The 23,876-nt window shown below is 45.4% G+C and overlaps 1 protein-coding gene across 3 annotated transcripts in view; it reads left to right on the plus strand.

Annotated features, from left to right (window-relative positions):
• The window catches only part of LOC147610561 (pectin acetylesterase 8-like), a 70,572-nt gene that overhangs the window by 42,161 nt on the left and 4,535 nt on the right, over nt 1-23,876 (plus strand). For 2 of the 3 annotated variants that reach the window (XM_086786659.1, XM_086786661.1), the window contains 6 exons: nt 6,512-6,615; nt 6,725-6,811; nt 7,033-7,157; nt 7,314-7,374; nt 7,509-7,562; nt 7,750-7,827. In XM_086786659.1, the coding sequence (XP_086642785.1) occupies nt 6,512-6,615; nt 6,725-6,811; nt 7,033-7,157; nt 7,314-7,374; nt 7,509-7,562; nt 7,750-7,827 (509 nt within the window). The remainder of the gene's footprint in view (nt 1-6,511; nt 6,616-6,724; nt 6,812-7,032; nt 7,158-7,313; nt 7,375-7,508; nt 7,563-7,749; nt 7,828-23,876) is intronic. The other variant, XM_086786660.1, reaches the window with a different exon arrangement.

A 23,876-nucleotide genomic window follows, 5' to 3' on the forward strand; every position in this document is an offset into this window, starting at 1 on the left:
TCCTTAGTTGGAGGACATAGGGGTATCAACAATACTCTTGAGAAATTAGAATGGTCCTTTTATTGACCAAAGATGAGGCGTGATGTCTATGCACATGTACAAGCCTGTAAGATTGTCAAAAAGTAAAGGTTCCACATACAAAGAAGGCTGGTTTACTTCAACCTTTGAATATTCCCAACGAACCTTTCATTGACATATCTATGGACTAAGGCCTCTACCAGCATCCACCGGATCTCGTAACACTCAGTGTTTTACCATTGTGGATCGCTTTAGTAAATTCTGCATGCTCATCCCATGCAAGCATACGGCCACAATCGAGGACGTAGCCCGTCTGTTTCTCAAACATTGGTACCCAGTTTATGGTTTGCCTAGCACCATAACATCAGATAAAGATTCCAAGTTTACCTCGCATTTCTGGAGGACATTATTTGAAAACTTTGGAACTAAGTTGCAGTTGTCTAGTGCATTCCATCCGCAGACAGATGGCCAAATAGAAATTTATAACTAGTTGGCCTTTGATGTTCTCAAGTCATACTGTCATGACCAACAGTCCAAATGGGAACATTATCTTCCATTGGTCCAAGCTATCTTGAACGACACTCATTCATCCAGTGTTGGACGGACTCCATATGAAGCAGCCTTTGGTCGCCGTTTCTCTTCTCTTTTGACGAGATTGGTGTCTCCATCTCTAGAGGCTAATAAAACCACGGAAGCATTTTCCGAAATCATTGAGTCAGTCAAGGACCGCTTGACCGAAGCACAGGAAGCATATAGCAGACATGCAAATAAGTCTAGACGAGATGTCCACTTCAAGGAAGGGGATTGGGTCTATCTGTGTATCATGAAACAAAGATTGAAACAAGTGGGCAAACGTTGTCCAAAGCTTTCATTCTGTAGTTTTGGACCTTTTCCGATAGTCAAAAAGTTAAGTGATGTCTCCATGAAGTTAAAGTTGCCTACCAGTTGGACAATGCATGATGTTCTCCATGTTTCTTGGCTAAAACCATATGTTGGTCCATAAGTGTTTGATGTTTCAGATGAACAGCAGCCAGACGTGGTAGACGAAGCAGAAGTCATCGAGCCTGACCAGATCCTTCTTCATCATTGGAAGCATGGTTCCGCTCGATGGATACGTCTGTTCTATACGAAATTCCGAGATCGAGGTACCCACGAAGCCGTATGGCTAGACGAGGAGTTCTTTCAGGAGTATCCCCAGTTGTTGGCGGACTACTTGGAAGCCATGAACCTGCTGCCAAGCTAAGCAGGAGGGAATGTCACATGCACTATGCACTCAATGCATGGTGACAAGATGGCTCATCATCAGCAGTGCAACATCTGTACATTATTAGAACCCAGTATGATGATATTTGTCGTATGCCGTGACCCCATTGTATATCCTCATTCCAGGATAAGTCAGGCACGAGCTACGTAGGTCATTCCTCAGCCTTAGCAGGTCAGTCTGTTAGTCAAGTCCCTTAACCCACTTGGAGAGAATCATTCATGCATGAAGAGTCAGTAGAAGCCTTAGTGTTTGCATCGGAAAGCACTCTGCATTTTGCATAACATGCATTCATATGCCTGTGCATCACTTAGAACATCACAGAAGCCTTAGGAAATGAACTAGGATTTATTTGGTATTTTTTCAATATTTTATAGTATTTTATTAGCATTTAATGCCATTTTTATAACATAAAGTTTAATAACTTTATGACCAGTCAGCCAACTTTGACCAACTCCCAACTAGTACAAATAGGCAAGCATTGTGCTTAGTTCTCCATTTAGCCATCAGAATCCAGGCGCCTCATTCCTCAGCCCTAGGAGCATACGCGCCTGCAGCCAGTAACCTCTCAGCCCCCTGAGCATTTGCGTTTGTCTCTTCAGCCCCTGAGCATCTGCGTTTTGCCTTCAGCCATCCACAGTCTTCAGCACAGCAGTATAGCAGCCCACAGTTCTTCAACGCAGCCATACAGTCATACACAGGCCATAACCAGCAAGTACACCTGCGTTTCTACATATCCAGCCGGCCTGTGCACAATACCTCTACAGATCTGCGTTTCAGTCTACAGCAGTTCTCAGCCTTCTAATCATCATCCACACTTGCCCCAACCATCCGGTGAAGGTAACACATCATTCATAAGCATTTTCAACATATTTTCATAGCTTAAAACAGTCCACTACAGTCCCTTCTCAGCCTCAAGTGTGGAGCCCTTCCTCATACCCTTGGGAAGAGTGCATAGGCTCGAGATCAGTTCATTGTGGTGTTTCTACAGCTGTGTACAATTCAGCCAGGCTTCCGATCCTCCAAGATCTTGCGTTTGGCTTATCTACAGTCCATAGTCATTCTCTCTAAAGTAGTAAAGCAAATACTATCTCGGTAACGGGATAGGGGGCCCTTCAGTGGGTAATTTGGGACCCAATCTGGTGTACAGTTCTCATCTTTCTCTCTCATATCTCTCTAAAGTTTGAAGTATTAAAATGGATTGCTAAACTCACGAAACTCAGGATATAGAAGACGGTGTGAGCATTTGTGTGATAGGATCCTCCAATACGAAGACTTCCGTTGCATATTGCACGGGCACTGTGAGGCATGTACACATCCATATATCTGGGTCGCTGAATGAATCCATTTGCTGAGATACGCATAAACTGATCTTTTCGGCGGTAGAGGCTAACTGGGTGTAATCCAAGTCTCTTCAGTGTATCGCTGCCATAAATTTTGTGAAGGATTCTGTTTCTCTCACTGTGAGAGAGCTGGATGTGTGGTGCATGTATATCATATTGGAAAGGTGGCAGGTGATCTATGTTGACACCATGCTAAGTGAGCCACTGTATCATCTGTGAATACCATGATCTTCTATCTCCACTCTTTGCGAGCTGCCTGGATGCCTCAAAAGCTCTATGTGAGAGTCGATCTGATGGCATATCTCTGATCCTCTGTATGAAGCAGATCGTCTGGAAGAGGGCCTCTACTAGCATAGGAGGTGCAACAAACTCCGCTCGGACAATGTCATGTGGGACGGAGGGTTTGTTGCGGATCATCCGTGAGAGCATGAGAATCTGAGGCCTCTCTATCTAAGACCATGTGGAGGTGGCGAGCCCAGGTGCCCATACTGCTGTGGCATACATCAAAGCAGGGGTGACTAGTGTGTCAAACAACCACCCCTTCGTGCAGGTCTCCTGGAAGTGTGCCTGGTGGCATTGTCTCTCTAGCATGGCCAGAGCTGCATACCCTCGTGTGAGTCTATCCTTGGCTGCCTGTGCCATAGTAAATCTTCCTGACGGAGTCGCAAATGTAATCCCCAAGTACACATACGAGTCTACCACCTCTACCTGTCCTCCTGCTAGTGTGAAGATGGCCTGTCATCAAACTGGCCCTGAGGTGTGGAAAATCATGGCCTTGGTTTTCCCAAGGTTCACTGTAAGTCCCCTTTGTGTGCAGAAGTCATCGAGTGCATGGAGATGATGTTGTCGTCCCATCCGCGACTCAGAGACCAAAATAATATCATCTGCATATAGCATAATGTGGACTGTGGTACCTGAGATGTCTACCCCGTCCCCATCACCGTGAACAATGAAGTCAGCCACCTCATCGATGTATAGCCCAAATAGTGTAGGAGAGAGTGGGCATCCTTGCTTCACACCTATGGTGCTAGCAATAACATTAGATAGCCCCCCGGGGCATCGTATGTGCCCGAGGACCTGCTTTTATAAAGCATAGATGCCCCAAACCATCTCTGATGGGATCCCCAATGACTGGAGGCGTTGGAAGAGTCTCTTCCGTGGCACCGTGTCAAATGCTTTGCAGAAATCCACAAAGCAGCAGTATAATCTCCGCTCCCGCACCCTAGCCTGATCAATCAGACATCTCAGAGTGAATATATGGTCAATAGTGGAGAAAGCTCGTCGGAATCCAGCCTGCCTTGGTGCTCGCAATCCCTCCTTCTCTGCAGCTCAACTATGCCTCGAGCACTGCGTCGTAAAGTTTGGCCAATGTATGACCAATCATGATAGTCTTGTAGTTGCTGGGGTCTAGCATGTCTCCCGCTTTGTGGAGAGGCACGATGGTGTGCATAGTCCACTCAGCTGGTAGGCCCTCAACTAGTGCCCTATTAAAGAGGTGAGCAACAAAGGGTGCCAGTGTGTCAGCTGCATAAATAAGATGCTCACTCTGTATACCAGTGTGGTTAGCCGATCTCCCATGCTGTAACCGACGGATAGCTCTCTCTACCATCAAGGCAGTAAAGAAAGTAGAGGTGGTAGGGCGGGGCTCCTGTGGCTGTGGTATGGGCGGTTGCTGAGGGATATGGTAGAGGCTCTTTGCATATGTGTGCCATGTGTGTGGATCCTCAATCAGGGTACAAGGGCGAGGCTCTCTCATCTTGCGCCATGAGTAGGTGGTATATATCCCAGTATTGTGCCTCCTCATATGCACGCCTCTTACGGCGTGTGAGGGTCCTTATCTGTCAGCTCGCTTGTCTCTGTGTAATGGTCCCCAGTGCTCTCTGGGCACGGAGGTGTCTGTATAGCTCTTTGCACTCATCATCATATAGCTCTCTGCACTCATCATCAAACGATTCTGGGACATGCTCCCAGATCTATCTGTGTGTGCAATGTGTGTGTGATGGGGGCAGCTGCGGGTGGCGGTCGTATGTAGTAGAGATGACATCTGAGTGGTGAGTGTGTCTAGAGGTGACAGGGGATCCATCTGAAGTAGCCCGTCATATACATGATGCTCATATATGTCTGCCAGGTCATGGGTGAAGTAGAAAGTGGTATGCGATGCCTGTGTGGGCTGTGTGGGTGCTGGTGTGGAGCTCGTCAGTGACAGCAAGAGGTACATGTGATCCGCACCAATAGGACAGGGGGGGATGGTGAAAGATGTCACTGCCTGTGTGGTCTCCATGGACCCCATGATGTAGTCCACTATGCTACCCCCCCTGACCGTGGAAAGCATGTCAGTGCTCCTGAATCCTGCTACTGCCTCATCCCGTTATAAATATCGAGATGGTGTCGGGCTCCCAACTCAAGTAAGTGATGACCATATCTGGTGTTATCCGGCCCCCTGTCCCATGACACCCTGCAAGCTCCCGTGTCCTCCACCTCTAGTGTGTGCATCACCACGGCCTGCAACCTGAGTGTAGCTTCGAGTGTTGCCCTTGCAGTTCTACAACTCACGAAAAGAGAGAGAAGAGATGGGAGAAAGAGACACCTGCTGTCCTGCAGTCCTGGACACTGGCCTTCTCACAAAGAGAGAGAATTGTTCACCTGCAGACTGCCTGCCCTGTGCTTTTACGCAGCCAGCCAATCATCAAGAAAGAGAGAGAGGAAAAGTCTCCTGTCCAGCTCCCGCCTGCCAACCTGCTGTTGACTGCCTCTCTGTCCAGCCCGTGAGCAGAACAGTTGGCCTTTTCTGCAGCCCGCCTGTCACCAGCCAGTGAGAGAGAAAAAAAACCTGCGCCTTTGTCTCCAGCCAGCCCTTTCTCCACGTGCAGCATCCAGCCCGACTCTCCAAAAAGCCAGCCCCTCCCATAATAGCGTGGGCTCCTCTAAAAAGGCCACGATTCACTTTAAAAAGGGGTATTCTTTTGGTTAAAAGGTTTTTAAAACCTTTGTCCCCTTGTGCCCTCCACACATGGGGTTTTATTAGTTTTTAAAACCTTTGTTCCCTTGTCCCAAGTGTGAACATTAAAAAAAAATGTCTTGCTCACTGACCACCATGCTCACACTTATGTTGCACAAATTCACAAGGTCGTGACAGTTTCTCACAAATCACATGTAGTTTGTCAAAGTTTATGACAGATTTTCTGTGCAAATAATACATAATTCCTTAAGAATCATGCGTAAATCTTTTGATCGCCCAGTCATCTCTGTGAGTTCACTCCCTAGCTTCTATTAGCATACAGCTTCCATCTCAGTAGTTCAAAATCAGCCTTTGAAGCTTTTTTTTAGAGGCGCACAAGGTTGTGGAGCTTTGCTGTCTATTTTATCACATCAGCAATGCATTGTTTTTGTATCCTTGTTATTGTGCAATTTGCGTTTAAAGTTTTGTACTGTGAAAGATCCTTTTTCTTGTGAGTGTTGCTTGCGTATTCTATCATCTTACATGTATTATGCATATTAAATTGTGTTTCTTGAATGGACTCTTTTGAGTTCATATAGTGATTGCAATTTGTTTTATGTCAACATCATCTTGTTTAGAATAAACATAGGTTTTTATCAAGACTTATGGTGAAGCAGCCAACATACTCTAGCCCGAGTAGCATCGGCCCAGCCTGCGGATGTGCAGATGTTGGGTTTGATTCCTGGCCTCCACTCTAAGAGCTGTAAAATCTTAGAAAAAACAAAAATTATGGTGAAGCAGCCAACATACTCTAGCCTGAGTAGCGTCGGCCCAGCTTGCTGATGTGCAGGTGTTGTGTTTGATTCCTGGCCTTCACTCTAAGAGCTGTAAAATCTTAGCAAAAACAAAATTATAGTGAAGTGGTTTCAACATGGCACCTAACTCTTGCAGAATTTTACAATTGGAATCGGGTGAAAGTGAGATATTGTGACGGAGGGTCGTTTAGTGGAGACGTAGATGCTCCATTGGAGATCAATTTGGATAATATAAACCAAGTGCGTAATCTGATACTTTACTCTCTCTCTGTTTCCCCCTTACATTTGTATCAGGGCAACAGTAATTGTTGCTTGCATTAACATGTCACTTAGATCTTTGCATGTGCAGGTCAAGAAGGTATATTTTAGAGGTCAAAGGGTGTGGCAGGCTGTAATGGACGACCTCTTGTCTAAAGGCATGATGAATGCTGAGAAGGTGTGAATCTTTTCACCCATTATGGCTATGAAATAAGGCATAGGTTTAGCTTTAAGAAGGTCCATCCTGCATTTAAATTGGAGGTTTGAGAATCTAGCCTTTATGTTCTGGGTTTGTGTATATGCAGAGCTTGTGGTCAGAATTTGGTTATGAGTTTGCAAGGAAAATTTATCTATTATGCCATGTACTCCTACTCGTTGATGTTAGCAGTGTCTTTACAGGCCCTGCTTTCCGGATGCTCTGCAGGGGGCTTAGCATCCATACTTCACTGTGATAACTTTCGAAGCCAACTGCCGGAGAATGCGATTGTAAAATGTCTAAGTGACGGTGGAGTTTTTCTTGATGTGTATGTTTCTGAGACCTGTGTGGCCCAAAGCAATTTAAGCCCATTGGCAGGGGTAGCTATGCACTTGCCCGAAGATCTGTGCGCATTTGTTAGACAACTTAAAATTCATTTGTTGATGTGGATTTGACCCATGGCAATGTTTCTATGCTAATACAGAAAAGATGTGAATAGCAGACCGACTATCCAGACTTTCTACAAAGATGTAGTCTCTGTGCATGTGAGCTTCTGGGGCTGTTGAAGAACTCAAGTCATGTTGAGCAATCAAGGCATTTCATTCTATTGCAAAACCTGGACACTAAAAACACTACCTACTTATTGGGACTGTGGACATCATATGTTTTTTCTCTACAGGGTATAGCGGCCCAGCTTCCTCAATCATGCAAGGTAGAGAGGAATGCAGAACAGGTCTGTGTCAATCTGGCCTTAGTTCTCTAGCATTCATGGTCTTACAATTTTTTGCATGTGATATATGGGTAGGAATCCTCTATTTTTATTGTGGATGTTGTGTGTATGTGTGTGTGTAAAACAGCTGTTGAGGTGTGGTCAAGGGTGCCCGCTGACATGCTTATGTTTGTCTCTTTTTGGTTTGCAGTGTTTTTTCCCGCAGTATCTTCTGAAGACGATCACAACCCCTCTTTTCATTTTGAATCCAGCATATGATACATGGCAGGTGAGTGACTGTTGGCTTTAATGTAAATTTGAAAGGCTGAGCCTCACAAGATCTCAATTAGTCACCTAAATATTCTATTTATTTTTAAGGAATTTTACAATATATGACAAAATGTAGAGGGTGCAAAAAGAGATGCCATGCAGGTACTCAGTACACCGCTTTAGGGGCCAAGACTTGTGTAAGAGCCCTCGGAAGAAACTGTAATCCATTGGCAGCCCCAAGATCCTTGGGGGGGGGGGGGGGCATCGCTGACAAGTGGGTGCTGCGATAAATGCTCGAAACGGTTCTTTGATAGAATTGAATTCTCTTGTACTTTGCCAGCCTAGCACGCACGGTGGCACCGCTTAGCTCTGGAAATCGGCTGGCGGCCCTGGCGTGGGCCAACAACTTGCCACTCTCCGGCAGCAGAGTCATCCGTGGTTGGGTCATGGTGCTCGGCTGCCTGAGGGCCTGCCTCTCTCCCTACCACCTGATGATGATTTGAGCTGGGACCGCCTAGGGTGGGGACCACCAGTGGCGGTCTCCTGGATTGGCACCGAGGGCAAGCTTTGGCAAGGTGTCTCATTTGCTTGCAAATGAAGCATTGGCCAGGGGGGCCTGAGTACTCCACTCTCTGTAGGATGAGGTCTCCCCATAGGCAAGAAGGGATATGACATGAGGCACTATCTCTGGTGAGGCAATACAGATGCAAAGGGATGAAATCCCGGCCGCTCGTGCGAGGGACGAAGCGGCAGTGGGGGGGATTCCATCACTCTCCCAATGGCTCCACCAATCACCGGGAGAAGAGGAAGGTATTTCTTCTCGAGGCCTGGGAAGTAGACTGTCACGGGAAATCTTGAAACGCTAGCTAGTGGGTTGGATGCAGGGTTGAAGCCGTGCTGCCACCTCGCGAAGAAGGCTTGGCCTGTACGCAATGCGATAGGGCTCAGCTGCAAAGGATGAATGTCTGTGATCTTTGTAGGTGCTCCAAGGAGGCTAGCTTGTAGAAGATCTTTGAGTTGTCCGTACACCGGGCGGCTACCAACAATCTTGCACACTAGAGTGGAGGCCTCTAGAGATGCAACTGTCATAGTGAGGAGCTGGAGGTCCGTTTCTGAAAAGGATAGGCAAGGGATTGCGGCCTCGATCAGGGATGACGGAGCGATTGCCATGGAGTCCTCATGAGGGGTGAAGATTAGAAGGGGCCGAGGCTTGCCAAATGAAAATTACCCAAGAACAAGAGAGAACTTCCTGAAGAAACGGAGGGAGCGGAGAGACGGAGCCGAAGGGGAAACAGAGGGGGGGGGGGGGAGAGGAGGCGAGGGAGGGGGGGAAGGGGGGAGACGCAAGCGGAGGGAGGGGAGCAGGCGGGGGGCAGCGAAAGAGAGAAAAAAGGGGGGGAGGGAGGAGAGGACAACGAGAGAGAGGGAGCAGACGCAGGAGGGGTGGAAAGGCAGAGTGAGCAGAGGATTTGGGGGGCGGGGGTGGGGGGGAGTTGCAGGCAGAAGAGAAAAAGTGGGCCCAAGCGAAAAGAAGGGGGAGAGAGGATTGAATGCAGGAGGAGGGGAAGTGTGCAGGCAGAAAGGGCAGCGGGAGAGTCCAAGTCGAAGGGGAGGGGGGGTGCGCAAGGGGCAGGGGGAGTGCGCAGGCAGGCAGGCAGGGGTTGAGAAACGGCGGAAGCAAAGGGGCATACAGGCGGAAGGGGCAGGAGGAGGTTGAAAGGAGGGGGGCACAAATGGGTAGGGGTGGGGAGCGCAGGCAGCGCAAGAGTTCACGCCGGGGGGGGGGGGGGGGGGGGGGGGATAGCTCAATGCTCAACTCTTGCTCATTCCAGGCCATCCACGCCAGAGGATGGTGCGATGATCTCCTCCTTTCCCTTGAGTGCAGCCTCGGGGACGGAGTGGGATTTGGAGTTGATGGTTGCCGCCATCCAAGGGCAGGCAGTAGAGCTCTCGCATCATCTTCATGATTTGCACATCACCGACGTGCTCACCCATCTCTGGCCCCTGGCTCAGGCCATAGAGATTAGGACGGGGAGGTGGTGTACTCCAGCCTGGAGGTGTTACTCTTTGTGTTCCTTTATATCTCAGTTGCAGTACCTCTCCCCCCCTCTTATAGATACCTTCATTGTGATTGTTGGAGTCCAGAGTATTCCTACTCTCGCGCTCGGACAGAGTGGCAACACATGAGGTCAAGATCCGCGCCACGTGGTGCGCCTTCGCCTCAGGACTGATTGTGATTACTCCCTGTCGAAACCCACGCCTCAGGACTGATTGTGATTACTCCCTGCCGAAACCCACGCCCAAGACTCTTCAAGTGGAGGGCAGTTCCAATAGGTCCGCCTCCCACAGAGATTGATATGCGGATAGCCTCATGGAACATTCAGAGTTTGGGGGGCCTTAGTGCTTACAGAGGCGAGGTGTCCTTATAGAGGAGAGCTCCATAGAGCTACAGTCGGGGGACCCATCGACATTCTCTTTTTCCAGGAGCACCATCTTTTGAGGGGTATACGTGTCGCTGTGGGAAGATTTTACCAGGGAGGAATCACACTTTTTGGTCTCCCTCTTTCTCCCCCTCTGGGACGCAGGGAGGAGTTTGTATTTCTGTCAGTGAGCAGCTCTTGCCAGCAATGGCTGGCTCAGGTGTCATAGTCACTGGACGAGCGCAATGGGTTACCATTAGGATTGGAGAGGACTGTGTGGGCTTCCTCAATGTTTATGCCCTGAACTTATGTAGTATCACAGCTCCTCCTGCGTATTTGAATAAATATAGTGCCCTTGGAAAATGGCACAAGAATGCTATGTGGGGTGTCCATGCTAACAAGTGTCCTATTTACAGTTGGAACTGCTCGATTCTGCTCTAGCACCAGTCCAAGACAATCAAGCGAACAGTAAAACCAATGGAGCCTGAATTTTTTATGTTCAAGTCCTTGAACTTCTTGAGTGGAAAGTACATCTGTAGATAAGCATTTCAAAGTGCAAGGAAGTCTCACAGGTTTCTCGCATTTTGGCTATCCTGCACAGTCCCAATCTTCTAGGGTTTCAGTCTCAGATTCCCTAGCCTTCCATAGATATATTGGAACCTGTTGGCATCCATGGAATTAGCGTTTGGGCAGGTTCTGGATGTACCCTTCCTTCTAGAATCACCTTCTAAAGCTGAAACAACAATTACTGCCAGTCTCGATTGGGTATCTCGGGTCATGGTCCCCATAAGCGATCCCTCCATTAGTGATGATTACATTATGCTACTGGAACCTGATGGCTCTGTTCTTTTGGCAATAGATGGAGTTTACTAGCAGGCAAGGTTTGTCGCCAACTGGGACACATTGCCAGAGATTGTCCCAGATCTAGTGGTCGCACTAGGAGATGGCACATATGCGTGGCCTAGGCTCCTCATCACACGGCCCCTCCTCCAGCCACTCTTGTACCCTATATCGTATAGCGTTGGGTGAGAGAGGTGAGAGGCATCCCCATACCCCCACCCATGACTTGCTGTTGGAGCCCCGAGTGGAGCATGCCAACTGTTTTGCATCCCTATGGCATGCGTACGGCGGCACTAGCAGCGATGATGGCTGGTGCAGGCGGCAGCAAGCAGTACGGCGCAGCCTAGTCAGCGCACAACAAAGCGACCGTGGAGGTTCTAGTGGCACACAGCAATAGCAGTAGTCCCGTACGGCAAGCGTTTGACCTTAGCTGGACCATCATATGATGTGGACATACCATCTTCCATGACTCTTTCGGTCGTCAATTGCACCACTTTTCGGCTTTTGATGATGATGAAGGCGATGAGTTCCACGCTTCAATGATGATGCTCAAGAGGGGTTTAAGTCTATTTTATACCTGTGGGAGAGGTCCTACTTTTTGCCAAAAACTTTCCATGCTTTTGCTTTACTTTTCACTTTGCTTTCCTCTTTTTACTTTACACAATAGAATGTCCCCATGCCTTCTTCCACCTGTCTAGTGTCCGGGCAAGGGCTCCATCCATAGTTGTCACAGTACGAAAACACGATACCGTACGGGAATTTTGGGTGCGATATGAAAATTTGGGATACCGAACGATAAAATACGGTTTTTTTTTATAACACTTACAAACTAAGGAGCTTCACGCTTGAATGTGAGGAAAGGTTGGGGGGGGAGGAGTCCCCAGTGCTTGAGAAACCAGAACATGGAGATGTGTCTCTCCCAATTGTCTCCAAAAAAGAGCTTGCATGGGTAATGCGATGCCAAAGGTCTCCGAGTGTAGTATTTATGACTAAGGGACCGTCCTTGCACAGATACGGGCAGTGCATCTAGGGTGATAGGTTTAGGGACTCCTCTGTAGATCAAAATGGCCTTGTCCAAATCTTCTCCCCGTGCATAACTCAAGGATCGTACTGTTTGGCCTACCTATACTAGGGATCTCCAAGTGATGTAGCAAGATTCTCTCCTCATCCTCCCAATCAAGTGTACACTACCAGTTTACCTTGCTAGATTTTTTGGGTCTCTCAGTAACCCCATATGGAATGGTGAGTGGGCACGAAAGTTGCGAAATATTGCTGGCATTTTGGAACTTGAGGATCGTATTGTCTAGCCTACCTATATCAGGGATCTCCAAGTGATGTAGCAAGATTCTCTCCTCATCCTACCAATCAAGTGTACACTACCAGACTCCAGTCTACCTTGCTAGATTTTTTGGGTCTCTTAGCAACCCCATATGGAATGCTGAGTGGACATGAAATTTGCGAAGTATTGCGGGTATTTCGGATCTTCCGTCTTTAATTGTTGAGCAAAATTTCTATTTTTGTTGATCATTTGGGATCAATTTCTAAAAGGGGGGGGGGGAGGGGACGTACCGTACGATATCATACGGCACCGTGTCGTACAAACCGTACGGTACGAATTAGTTAGTACCGGTACGAGAAACAACCATGGAACTTCCATCATGTGAATAGAGTGCTAGGAAGGTCAAATAGTTAGACAGTTGGTGATACTTTGCATTTGAATGTATGGTCATTGCAGTCTCATGATAGTGGTGACCATGACATGAAAATTGTGAGGTATCGTGGGTATTTCGGATCTTCTATCTTTAATTGTTGAGCAAGATTTCTATTTTTGTTGATCATTTGGGATCAATTTCTCAAAAGGGGGGGGGGGGGGGGACGTAACGTACGATATCATACAGCACTGTCCGTACGGTACGAATTAGTTCGTACCGGTACGAGAAACAACCATGGAACTTCCATCATGTGAATAGAGTGCTAGGAAGGTCAAATAGTTACACAGTTGGTGATACTTTGCATTTGAATGTATGGTCATTGCAGTCTCATGATAGTGGTGACCATGCACTACATTCTCCTACCTTTCCGTTAGTTACCACTCCAGAGCAGTTCCGCCTCTCATTAACAATCAAGAGAGGCACCCTAGATGTGGCACTAGGTGAGGTGCCATATTTGACAGTGAAGCAAAAAGAGTTGTCTCATGGAGGAATGTGCAGGGGCTTGTTGGTGTTTTTCCTCGTTGTTGGAAGCAGCTCGTTAGAAACCAGCTTCGCTTTGCAGTTACGGAAGGTTCTATGGATATTTTTTAGGAACACAAACTTGATGCTAATCAATGTAGTAGGTCTGGTAGGATTTTGTCGGGACACATTTTGTTCAAGAGCTGATGGGACCAAAGGTGGTGTATATATTCCAGCGTCAGCCACTATTTTTTGCGACATTATTGGTCATGGGGTTATTGTGCCTGCTAGAGCATAGTGGGTCCTTCTTATGAAGGATGGGGTGTGATTGGGTATTTTTAATGTGTATCTTCCTAATCATAGAGGAAAGAGGATATCTTTTTGGAAAACCCTCATTGATCGTCCCCCTCATGCGGATCATTGGATTGCTGGCGGGTATTTCAACATGGTTGGGCAACCTGCAAGCTGGACATGAGGGCATTGTTCACCCCTTAGAGAGGGCATCATGGAGAGGTTTTTTCTCTCTATGCATGGCAAGGGTTGTTGGTTGGAGGATGACATCCACACAAGGCCAAACTCTCTCCTCTTTTCTTGGACTAACTGAAGGTGGGATGCAAGTTGCATTTATGCCCGCTGGACCGCCTATATGTTGATGAGTGGGTTCTTGACAGAGGTGGGTATGCACTCATAGCACTTGGCACTTCCAAATCTGACCATTGTTTGGTGGTTTTATGCATTAGAGATCCAAGGAGCGAGGGATCTGCTCCCCATGTACGTATTCCAGAGTCTTTTTGCTAAGATGGAGAGCTTTCACAGTAGGTGGGGAATGTATGGAGTTCTCATGTTTTCGTGATACTTGGCGGAGTGTGGCATTGGCATTGGAGCGTGTTAGTGACTTTTACCACAAGGGTGGCACTGCTAGTAGAGAGGATTATCTGCATTGCAGAGGGAACATGAAAAGCACCCTGATGCCAAGTGGATCGTAGATACCTTATGCATTGTAAGGGCTGAGCTTCAACACTCTTTGGAGCAACGTGCAGAGCTTTGCTATTGTGCCCAGGACTTATTTATTTTGGACTTAGATGGGAGGTAGATGCAACAAACACTTCATGGCTACTCATGGTCCATCTCATAGCAGAGAAAGTGTAAGACAATTACAGAGACACTTGTAGGACACTCATGGTATACTCCACTCAGAGCCTTGATATGGTGAGAAGGATTGCCTCCAATTTTTATAGCCAACTCCTTACAACAGAGGCTTATACCTCCTTAGAGTGATAGAGTGCAAGAGAAGATTTGGATTTATTGCCTGAGATGACCTTAGAGCTACACTTGACTCTCCCTTCTCCATTGTGGAGTTCCAGCTGGCACTTCAGGCATTATCTCATGGTAAATGTCCAGGGGATGATGGTTTTTCCACCATTTAATTCATGAGTTTTTGGAACAACTTTTGGGGAAGCGTTTACTTTGGCACTTCAAGAGATGTGGGAAACAGGGAGTATGCCATCCTTTCTTACTGATGGTCTTATCTGCCTTATTCCAAAAGGTGGTGATAAGATGAATATTTCTCATTGGAGACCTATCACATTGCTTGGGACAGCATTTGAAATACTTGCCAAGGCAGTGAGCATGAGATTGCAATCAGTTTTGCAGGCTGTGATTCATGATATACAAAATGGGTTCCTTCAAGGACGAAGCAGTTTTGATAACATCCTCTCTTTCTGGGAAGCGGTTGAATGGGCTATGACAAGCAATCAACCCCTAGCCATTTTATTGTTGTATTCGAGAAGGCTTTTGATAGAGTGGATTGGAATTTTCTTGAAGGTACCCTTGGACGCATGGGATTCTTGCTGGATTAGATCATAGTTGTTTCATGCGTATATTGGGATGCTTACGGTAGTGTGCTTGGTTGTGGTTTGCACGCTTTGGTTATGCTCGCCTGTTCGACTGCTCGACTGTTCATGTGAGGCTCACTTGCTTGATTGTTCGTGTGTGTGTTCTGCTCGCCTGTGCGCCTCTTCAACTCTTTGGTGCTTTGCTCGCCTATTCGTCTCTTCATGTGCTCGCCTATTTGTCTCTTCATCTGCTTGCTGCTTCTTCTTGTCTCATAGCTGCTGTCTTTGCTTTCTGCTCAGCCGCTTGGCTGCCTTGTGTGTGTGTGATATTGGTGAGCGTATACAGCAGCGCTTCCGTTTTCTGTGAACTGTTGGTTCACAGAATTGCAGCTCGAACACTTTTTGCTACGAGTAACTTCTGCAAGCCTTCTCTATCAGCTATGGATGCAGCTGGTTTTTCTCTTGACACCATGAGACCACAGGAACAGGTTATCCACTACAAAAGAAGACATGAGAAACCTGTTGATGCCAGAGATTCCAAGAAGCCAAGAGATGAGGATTGTGCTGTGCAGTTTCTTCATGATGTGCTTTTTCAGGGTGCGAAGTGGGAGAAGCCCAAACTCACTCTAAAGTGCACTATCTCGAAGAATGTAATTCTTCCCAAGGTTAAAAAGTTCTCAGAACAAGCCGTGATTCTCTTCTTTCCGGGCCGGGTACCCTCAGTAGGGGATGTCAGGCAGCGGTTAAACACCGTGCTTGCAGGTTTACATGTAGAAGGTGTCTACTCTGCAGCCCGTGGCTTTTATGAAGTGGTGCTCAAGAAGCAATTATCTCAAAATTCTCCTTTGTTTTATGGTTACCAGATGGTCCATGTGCTACCATGGGCCCTACTACTGACTATTAGGTGCTTGTGTCGTTGTCCGGTTTGGGTGGAAGTTGTTGGCTTCCCTGTGATATTTTGTAATGCTCTTCCTACCTAGCCCAAAGTCTTGGCACTGTTATCTGGCTCCCCAATGTCATGGGTAATTGTAATAAATTGTGTTGTGGGACACAAATAAACCAACCCCTGAATTGATTAGTATGGAAGTAGGCGATGTGCTTATGGGAGAAAAATGTTTTGAGCTTAAATGGGGCGCATTTGCAGGAGCTTGTTTTTGTTGTCACAAATTTGGACACTTTGCAGATGATTGTCCTACCCTTACATTACACCCGCCTGCTGATTCCGCCCGCTGGCAGCTTTGGTGAATGATAATGCCCCTCCACTTAAGATGGGTCAAACAGGACCTATGATTGGTATACAGACCAGAGGAAAAGGGGTAGTGTAGGCCCAATCAGCACTCCAACAAGCACAACTAGTAGCAATGCAAAAAAAACATGCCTTCTAAGGACAAAGATGCTATAGATGTGCGCAAGCCTGCTTTTGATAAGCACGGTTGGCAAACCCTTAATGCTAGAAAGATTATACAGCCACGTTAGCTACAACTCCGTCACTGGTCTGATCCCTCCTTTGTGCAGACTCGTGCTTCATCTTCTGATATTGCATCTACATGTGCAGAGATAGATGCTAGCATATTTTGGTCTCATGTTGTGAAAGGTCGCATATAGACATGATGGGTACTTAACCATATGCTTTCGCTTGTTGATGATGAGGAATGCACCTATAAAATGTGTATCATACAATGTACAAGGTTTGTGTTCCTTTGACAAATGGAGACTTGTTTGAGAATATGTACAAGATGCATCTTGATATCATGTTTTTTCAAGAACACAACCAGCATGAATTTGCTAGCAAGACATGTTCCTTGGTGGTTACTGTATATACTATGCTGGCTTGAGTCTTTTTCTGGTGTTTGTGTGCTGATCAAGCAGATTTTGCAGCATGCAGTGGCTTATATGATCGAGATGGTAGATTGATTATTTTGCAGTGCATGCTCGATGGGGAGCTCTATGAGTTTGGCTCTATATATGCCCCTACAGTTTCAACCCGCTGAACTCTTTTGTGCCAACTTATGAGTCGGTATCCTTGGTTGTCCAAAGTTTTTAATAACTCCCCTTCTCCTCAGGACAATACTTGGGCTCATTCACCTATGCTTGCTTTTGAGAAAGTGGCCTAGAGAAATATCGTGGTTGATCTTGGATTGAGAGATTTATGGATAGCCACTGCTCCTGATAAGAGAGGTTTGACTTTTCACTAGAATGTGCATTCGGATTATTGTGCAAGATTGGATTGCTGGTACCTCTTGCATACAGATCATGTTGACATTTTTCTATTTCGTATGTGGATTGATTACTTTTTGAACCTTTTTGATCATGTGTCGGTTTGGCTAGGTTTGTACTTTGATATGCCTCTTGATAAGGCTTCCTTACCCACTAAACAGCTTCTATTGGTGAACAATTCCTATCTTTCACATGCATTGTTTCAAGATATGACTATTGATGTATTTGTCGCCTTACAGGCTGAAACGTATGAGAACATAGATATTGCATGGTATGATTTTGCTGCATGTATGCAAACGATTATCATTTGGGGGATGAAAGACAATGCATATATCAGTTGAAGGATATGTTGTAGTTTCTGAAGGAGACAAGTCATACTCACATGCTATCCCAGCAAGAGGAGGATCATATTGTCTATGCAAAGCATGCATTGGCTCTCGATGACCATTGGAAATTGAAGAAATGGCAAGGGTTGCTCATCCAAAGCTTTTTTCAAAAGCTTGCATGTTTTGAGACAAAAACAATGTATATATAGAGTGATGAAAGAGGATGGCAATTGGACATAGGATATACACCAGCTAGATTTTGAATGTGTTATGCGTTTTCATCATGTTTTTGCAACACTGCCCCAAATGACTCATGATATTCATAAGGCTAGGCATGAGCTTTTGTCTCATGTTTCTAACATTGTGGATATGGATAAAGCGGTTGATTTGGAGTCCATGTTCTCAGCTATGGAACCGAACAGGGTAGTAAAGGCGCGCTTGGTAAATGGAAGACTCCAGGATGGGATGGATTGACTGTGGAGTTCTTTTTGCAGTCTCACTGGAAACTTTTATTTGGTTGTGTGGAGGGTAAGATTTTTGAATGTCCTTATGTCTCTTGTCTCCTTTCAGACTGGAAGCGTATTCTATAATATATTCAGTGGTCGGGTAGACCTCCTGAGATTGGCTATACTTTGAGACAAGACAGCATCTTTTGGAGCCGTGCATTCCCTACTCCCTTGGCTCTCCGTTCCCTCGGCGAGCTTACTTTCTTTCTACAAAAGGCATTCGAGTTTGCCAAGATGTTGTTGATGCTTTAGGAAATGTTATGTCCTTTCCTTGAGGCCAAAGCCGTTGGCATTTGGGTATGCACTACAAACCTTTATGGCGCATGTTACAAAAACTATTGCAGCCTTTTACTCCTCTTACAATTGTTCCGGATAGTGAAAGGACAGGATTGGATTTTCCATAGGGCAGATCCTCAACCTTATCCTAGTTTCTCTTTCCCTCAAGTTTCAACAGCTTTGATTTACTGTCCTTATTTATGTGTGTGTATGTATGTTTATGTGTGAACCACCTCTAGAGATATTATGTGTGTATGAAATAAGCAATGATGTCATTAGGTGTGCCATGTGTCACTGCAAAGAGTCAAAGATAAGGTTCTCGAGAGCCTCCAAAAAGGCATGTACTTGTGAAGTTGATCATCAATCTTATCACAATTATTGAGTCGTGCAGATCATTTGTGTTCTTTTACTTCACTTCCTCTCTCTCTCTCTCTCTCTTTTTGTCTCTCCATGGTGTCTTCTTTGTGCAATCATCCACCATAGCCCACTGCTTAGCTTACCCAGTGCTCTTCAACTTCCACTTGTTCATGGACATGTTAGGGGTGGAATATGTTATAACCATTGTTCTTCAAGATCTCTATGTTGGGTATTCGGAGCCTCATGTATGTGAACCAACCCTCGTACATGTCCCGTCATGTGTGTACCCTTGTTTATGTGTCCTTGTGTGTGTGTGTGTGTGGGGGGGGGGGGGGGGGGCGTTGGCTTGTGATACAATGTATGATTTAAGGAGCACTCTATGAATTTGCGAGTGTTTATGCTTCGCAAACTTCAGCATATAGAGCTGAGATGTGGCGCTCCTTACACGCACACCCATGGCTTTCGAATGCTTTCATCACAGGGGATTTTAATAATTCTCCTGACTTTCATGATAACACCTCTCACCGCTCTCACATGATGTCCTCTGAAAGGCAAGACTGGATGGAGATAATGACTTCTTTGGATGCATATGTGGTTTGTGGACACAGCTCAAGCCGCTGTTTTGCATTACTAGGCACGTTTGGATAGATGGGACTTTTTGAATGCTGCTCAATATGATGCACACATGTAAGATGTGGATTGATCATACATTGCACCTTTCTAATCATTCGTTGGTATGGCTTGCTCTGTACTTTGGCATGGTTGACAATGATTGTCCCTTATCTCATAAAAGATTGCTCATGATTAATAACGGTTATTTGTCGTATGCTCTTTTTGTTGATTTGGTACATACAGCTGTGCATCCTCTTCTCATGCACATGCAAGAGGATATAGGTTTTGTTTGGTTCAGCTTTGTACGGTGAATGCAAGTTGTGATACAGGACTATAGAAGGTGGTATATGGGAGAGGCTCTTGACGCGCGAGAACTTTTCTTATGTCAGGTTATGCCTATCATTACATGCCAAGAGGCTAACAATATGGATGAGCCTTTCACGGATGTAGAACTGGATAAGCTTCAAAAGACCTAGGTAAATGGAACTCTACAGGTTGGGATGGTTTGACAGTGGAGTTCTTTCAAATGTTCAGGGATATTTTGAGATCGCCAATTTTTCTTATGGTGAATCACTGGTGGAATATTGGATGCTTGCCATCCTCATGGAAAGAAGGCTTGTTGAAATTACTGCCCAAAAAACAACTATGTGAAGCCATTTCAGATTAGCGTCCTATCTCTTTAATGCCAATCATATACAAATTGTTTACCAAGATGCTTGTTAACAGAATAAAAGGTGTCCTACATGCAAGTTTGCATCCTACGTAGTATGGATTTGTCCCTCGAAGACAAATCACTGACAATATAGCAAATGTGTATATTGGCATTGAATATACCAAGGATACAGCTTAGGATGTTCTTATTATGTAGGTGGACATAGCTAATGCTTTTGATACAGTGCAATGGGAGTTCATAGCTCAGGTTATGTACAGAATGGGATTTGGGCTAAAATGAAAAATGTTATGTTTTGGCTTTATCAAGAGGGATCGACTAAATGCATTTTAGGTGGAGAACTTTCAGCCTCGTGGTATCTTGGGAAAACTGTTCGGTAGGATTGTTTGCCTAGGGCACTTTTGTATACCATTGCGACTCACCCAATGCTCCTTTACATGCAGAGATTGACATGAGATGGACAGCTACATGGTGTGTCCATGGTTGATGGTACACAATTTGTGGCACAGGCATATGCTAATGACTTTCTTTTTTCCCAAGAATAAAGAGGCTGATTTAAGGACTCTCATGAAAGCACTGTCCCTCTATGGTTTGGCTGCAGGATTACATGTAAATTTTAAAAAATCAAAGTTGCTCCCTTTGAAAGATTATGATTGGTATCAACTTTTGTGACTGGGTCAAATCATTCCACCTAAAGAGATAGTCAAGCATCTTGGTTATCCCATTGGTTGGGAATTGTCTAAATTGCACTCTAAAATAGAATACTAGAAATTACCTACATGGTCTCTACATGTGCGATTGCATATAGTATAATCAATAATCATAGCATATGTCCAGTTCTATCTTCTGCTCTTACCTTAGTCGAGCAAACAGATTGATAATTTCATGTTTAAAGCAATGGAATGCCTATGGAAAACCGAGGTAGATAGAAAAGGATTACATTTGTTAAGGCATTACCTTATTTGTTCGCCCAAAATGCACAGTGGGATCAATGTCCTTAACAATCATTATCAAATATTGGCAAGGAAAGCCACTCTTCTACCTGCATTTATAGAGTCAAGCCATGGGCATGCATGCTGGGAGCTCTGTGCACTAACATGCAAATAGATGCATATGGACATTGGATCATCAATTATGATGATATAATCTTTGGGCATTTTCATGGTCGTATTCGAGGCTCTCCATATTCGACTGCTCTCATTCAAGATTGGCAAGCTATATCGTGTCATTTCATTTCAGAAATAATGCGGCCCTTTCAGTCAGTCTCAATGCTTGAGAAAACACTGAGAATTCAAGATTGTCGTTTTGATAGGCACCTTCCAGGATATACTTATGTATCATTCACCTCCATGGATTGAGGATCATGCAAATTGCCTGTGGCATACGTCAAAATCTCTTGCTTGGTGGAAAGCTACATTGAAAAGAATTGGGAAGAGTGGATTGCCCCTCAAGCAGCGATTGTTTCTGTGGAGATGTCTGGTTGGGGTATTCCCAGTTGGATCTCTTTTGGTACAAAGGCACATTGCCACTACTTCTTGTAGGCGGTGCTCTCATTCTACAGAGACAGTGTCTCACCTTCTGTGGTATTGTTCACACTCTCACGATTTTCTTGATGATTTGTCTACACATCTTCGGGCTTGTTTTCCGGGGAGGCGTTTCGGTAGCTTTTTGGTTGTCTTTCTCCTCCCCTACCAGACTATACAGACTTCCTTGATTAGACTAGATTCTGGGCATTGTGGACTATCTATCATGCTCGGAATCAGTTGTTCTTCTTTGGAGATTCTGTCCGGTTGTTTATTTATTTCCAGAGAGCCCTTTTCCAATCCCTCCGAGATTCTCATGAAATCAAGGGACTTTCCTTCTAGCAATTAGAAGTGTTTTTCCATTGTTCTAAACTGAGTAGTAGCTGCCCCGACTTGGGACAGCTATGAATGTATATTTCTTTTTTCTTAATGAGATAGTGGTTTCACTAAAAAAATGTGTGCGTGTGTGCATGTGAACAATCTCCTAAAAGGGTGTCAACACTCACTTATGTGGTTATGTGTGTTTGTGTGTGAAGCCACTCTTAGAGTGGTAAGCATAATATCTAGATATTTTGTGTGTTGACATAAGCAATGATGTCATGAGCTAAACTTTTATACCTATATAGGCATTGTACTTGATTGGAGAAATAGAACAGTCACATCATTCTAGTTGTGCATTACTACTTCTCTCTTCAGCATTATTATCTCTCTACTCCTCTCTCTGTAGAAGCTTACAATGGTTGTCTTCCATCCTCTCTAGCTCCTGCCACACTCTATTAATGGGATTGCATGGAACTTTGGTAACCTTAAGTTCATTCCAATTTGGTGGGGTGAAAAGTAGGTAGAGCCATGTGTTATCTTAAAGTTGTTCGAGGACATGGGACATGCCCTAAAGTAGACGTGAATATTTACTGATTATATATGAAAACACAATCCTCGTTGAGTCTTAGATGAGGATTGGACAGGGGAGATCTTGTGGCTGAAATATTGTACTGGAAGTACATGGCACTATGCATTAAGTGGACTAGTGTTTGCTGACCACTAACACAGGATGCTATTTGGTATCATAGGTGAGTTGTGCTATGGGTCTATGTTAGGGTTGTTATGGTAGAGCTTGTTGCACTCTAAGATTGGATGTCCTTTTTGGATTTAGCTCTTGGATGAGAGTTGGATTGACAGTAAGTAATTGGGTCTTTGTAGCAGGGTCTACAAGAGGAGTCTTAACACTGGCCTAGGTAAGAGGCAATAGACTTGAGTAGATGCTATGGATGGATGTTTGGATTAGAGGATTCGCTTACATAGGCTTGTCTCCTTATGCATTCACGAGGACGTGAACAGGAGGGAAGAATGTTACATCTCGACAGACCTAGGGTTAGGGGTAGGGACGTGTACTAACCCAGGATTAGGGTTAGGGTTAGGGTTAAGGGCTTAGTTAGAGCATGGGGACCTAGAGGGTTCACACATGGGCTAAGGGGTAGCAGGATGAGATCTAGATTGGCTAAGAACTTATAATTAATAGCCTAGGGCTAATAATGGCTAAAAGCTTATGAATAAAGCAAGGGCCAATAATAGGGCACTTACGAGTTATTGAGGTATCCACGTGGTAGACAGGAGGGCTACCAAGGGCGTGCAAGACATCATGGCCATGGAGCTGCTAGGTGGGTGGTTCGGCCTAGTGGTATGGGACGCTAGGTCGGGGCCATCGGTACCAAGTAGGCTCACGGTAATTGGACCCTAGGCTCCGGGGTGGTTGGAGGCACTGAACCTACGGTTGGGTGGTGAGTCGCTAGCCACAATCTATCACGGTCATGCGATGCATACGATGTCGATGCGATGCATACGATGTCGGGTCTATGAAACCTCGTTAGGGTTTTGGTTCTAGGTCAAATGATCCTTAGGCGTGGTCCATGGAGACCTTACATCGGGGATGCAGCAACACACACAACGTCGTGGAGATGTAGAGAAGCGTGAGAGGGAAGAGATCACACAACTCGATGTAGATTGCTTGATAATGAAATGTGTACCAAGTACAAAAGATAAGTACACCCTAAAATGTGGTAGAAGGGGGCCCACGTGGCATTGACCAAGATGCTCATAGCAAGGCCCTAGGGCAAGTCATTAATTGTATCAGTCTATCAAAACAGTAAACTGTAGCGCCTCATTTTTACTTTAATGCTATCACTTTTTTTTAAATTCATCTGTTTGACTTCTTTATTTTATGATGCTTAGTTCAAAAATGCGTGTTGATTTATTTCTACTGAGACATTTAGGTGTTAAAAACATGCTATCATTCTGTTTTCAAGATTCAGTTGGTA

The sequence above is a fragment of the Cibotium barometz genome, chromosome 49 (genome assembly GCF_041138505.1).
Source record: "Cibotium barometz isolate CiBa-2024 chromosome 49, ASM4113850v1, whole genome shotgun sequence".
Lineage (NCBI taxonomy): Eukaryota > Viridiplantae > Streptophyta > Polypodiopsida > Cyatheales > Cibotiaceae > Cibotium > Cibotium barometz.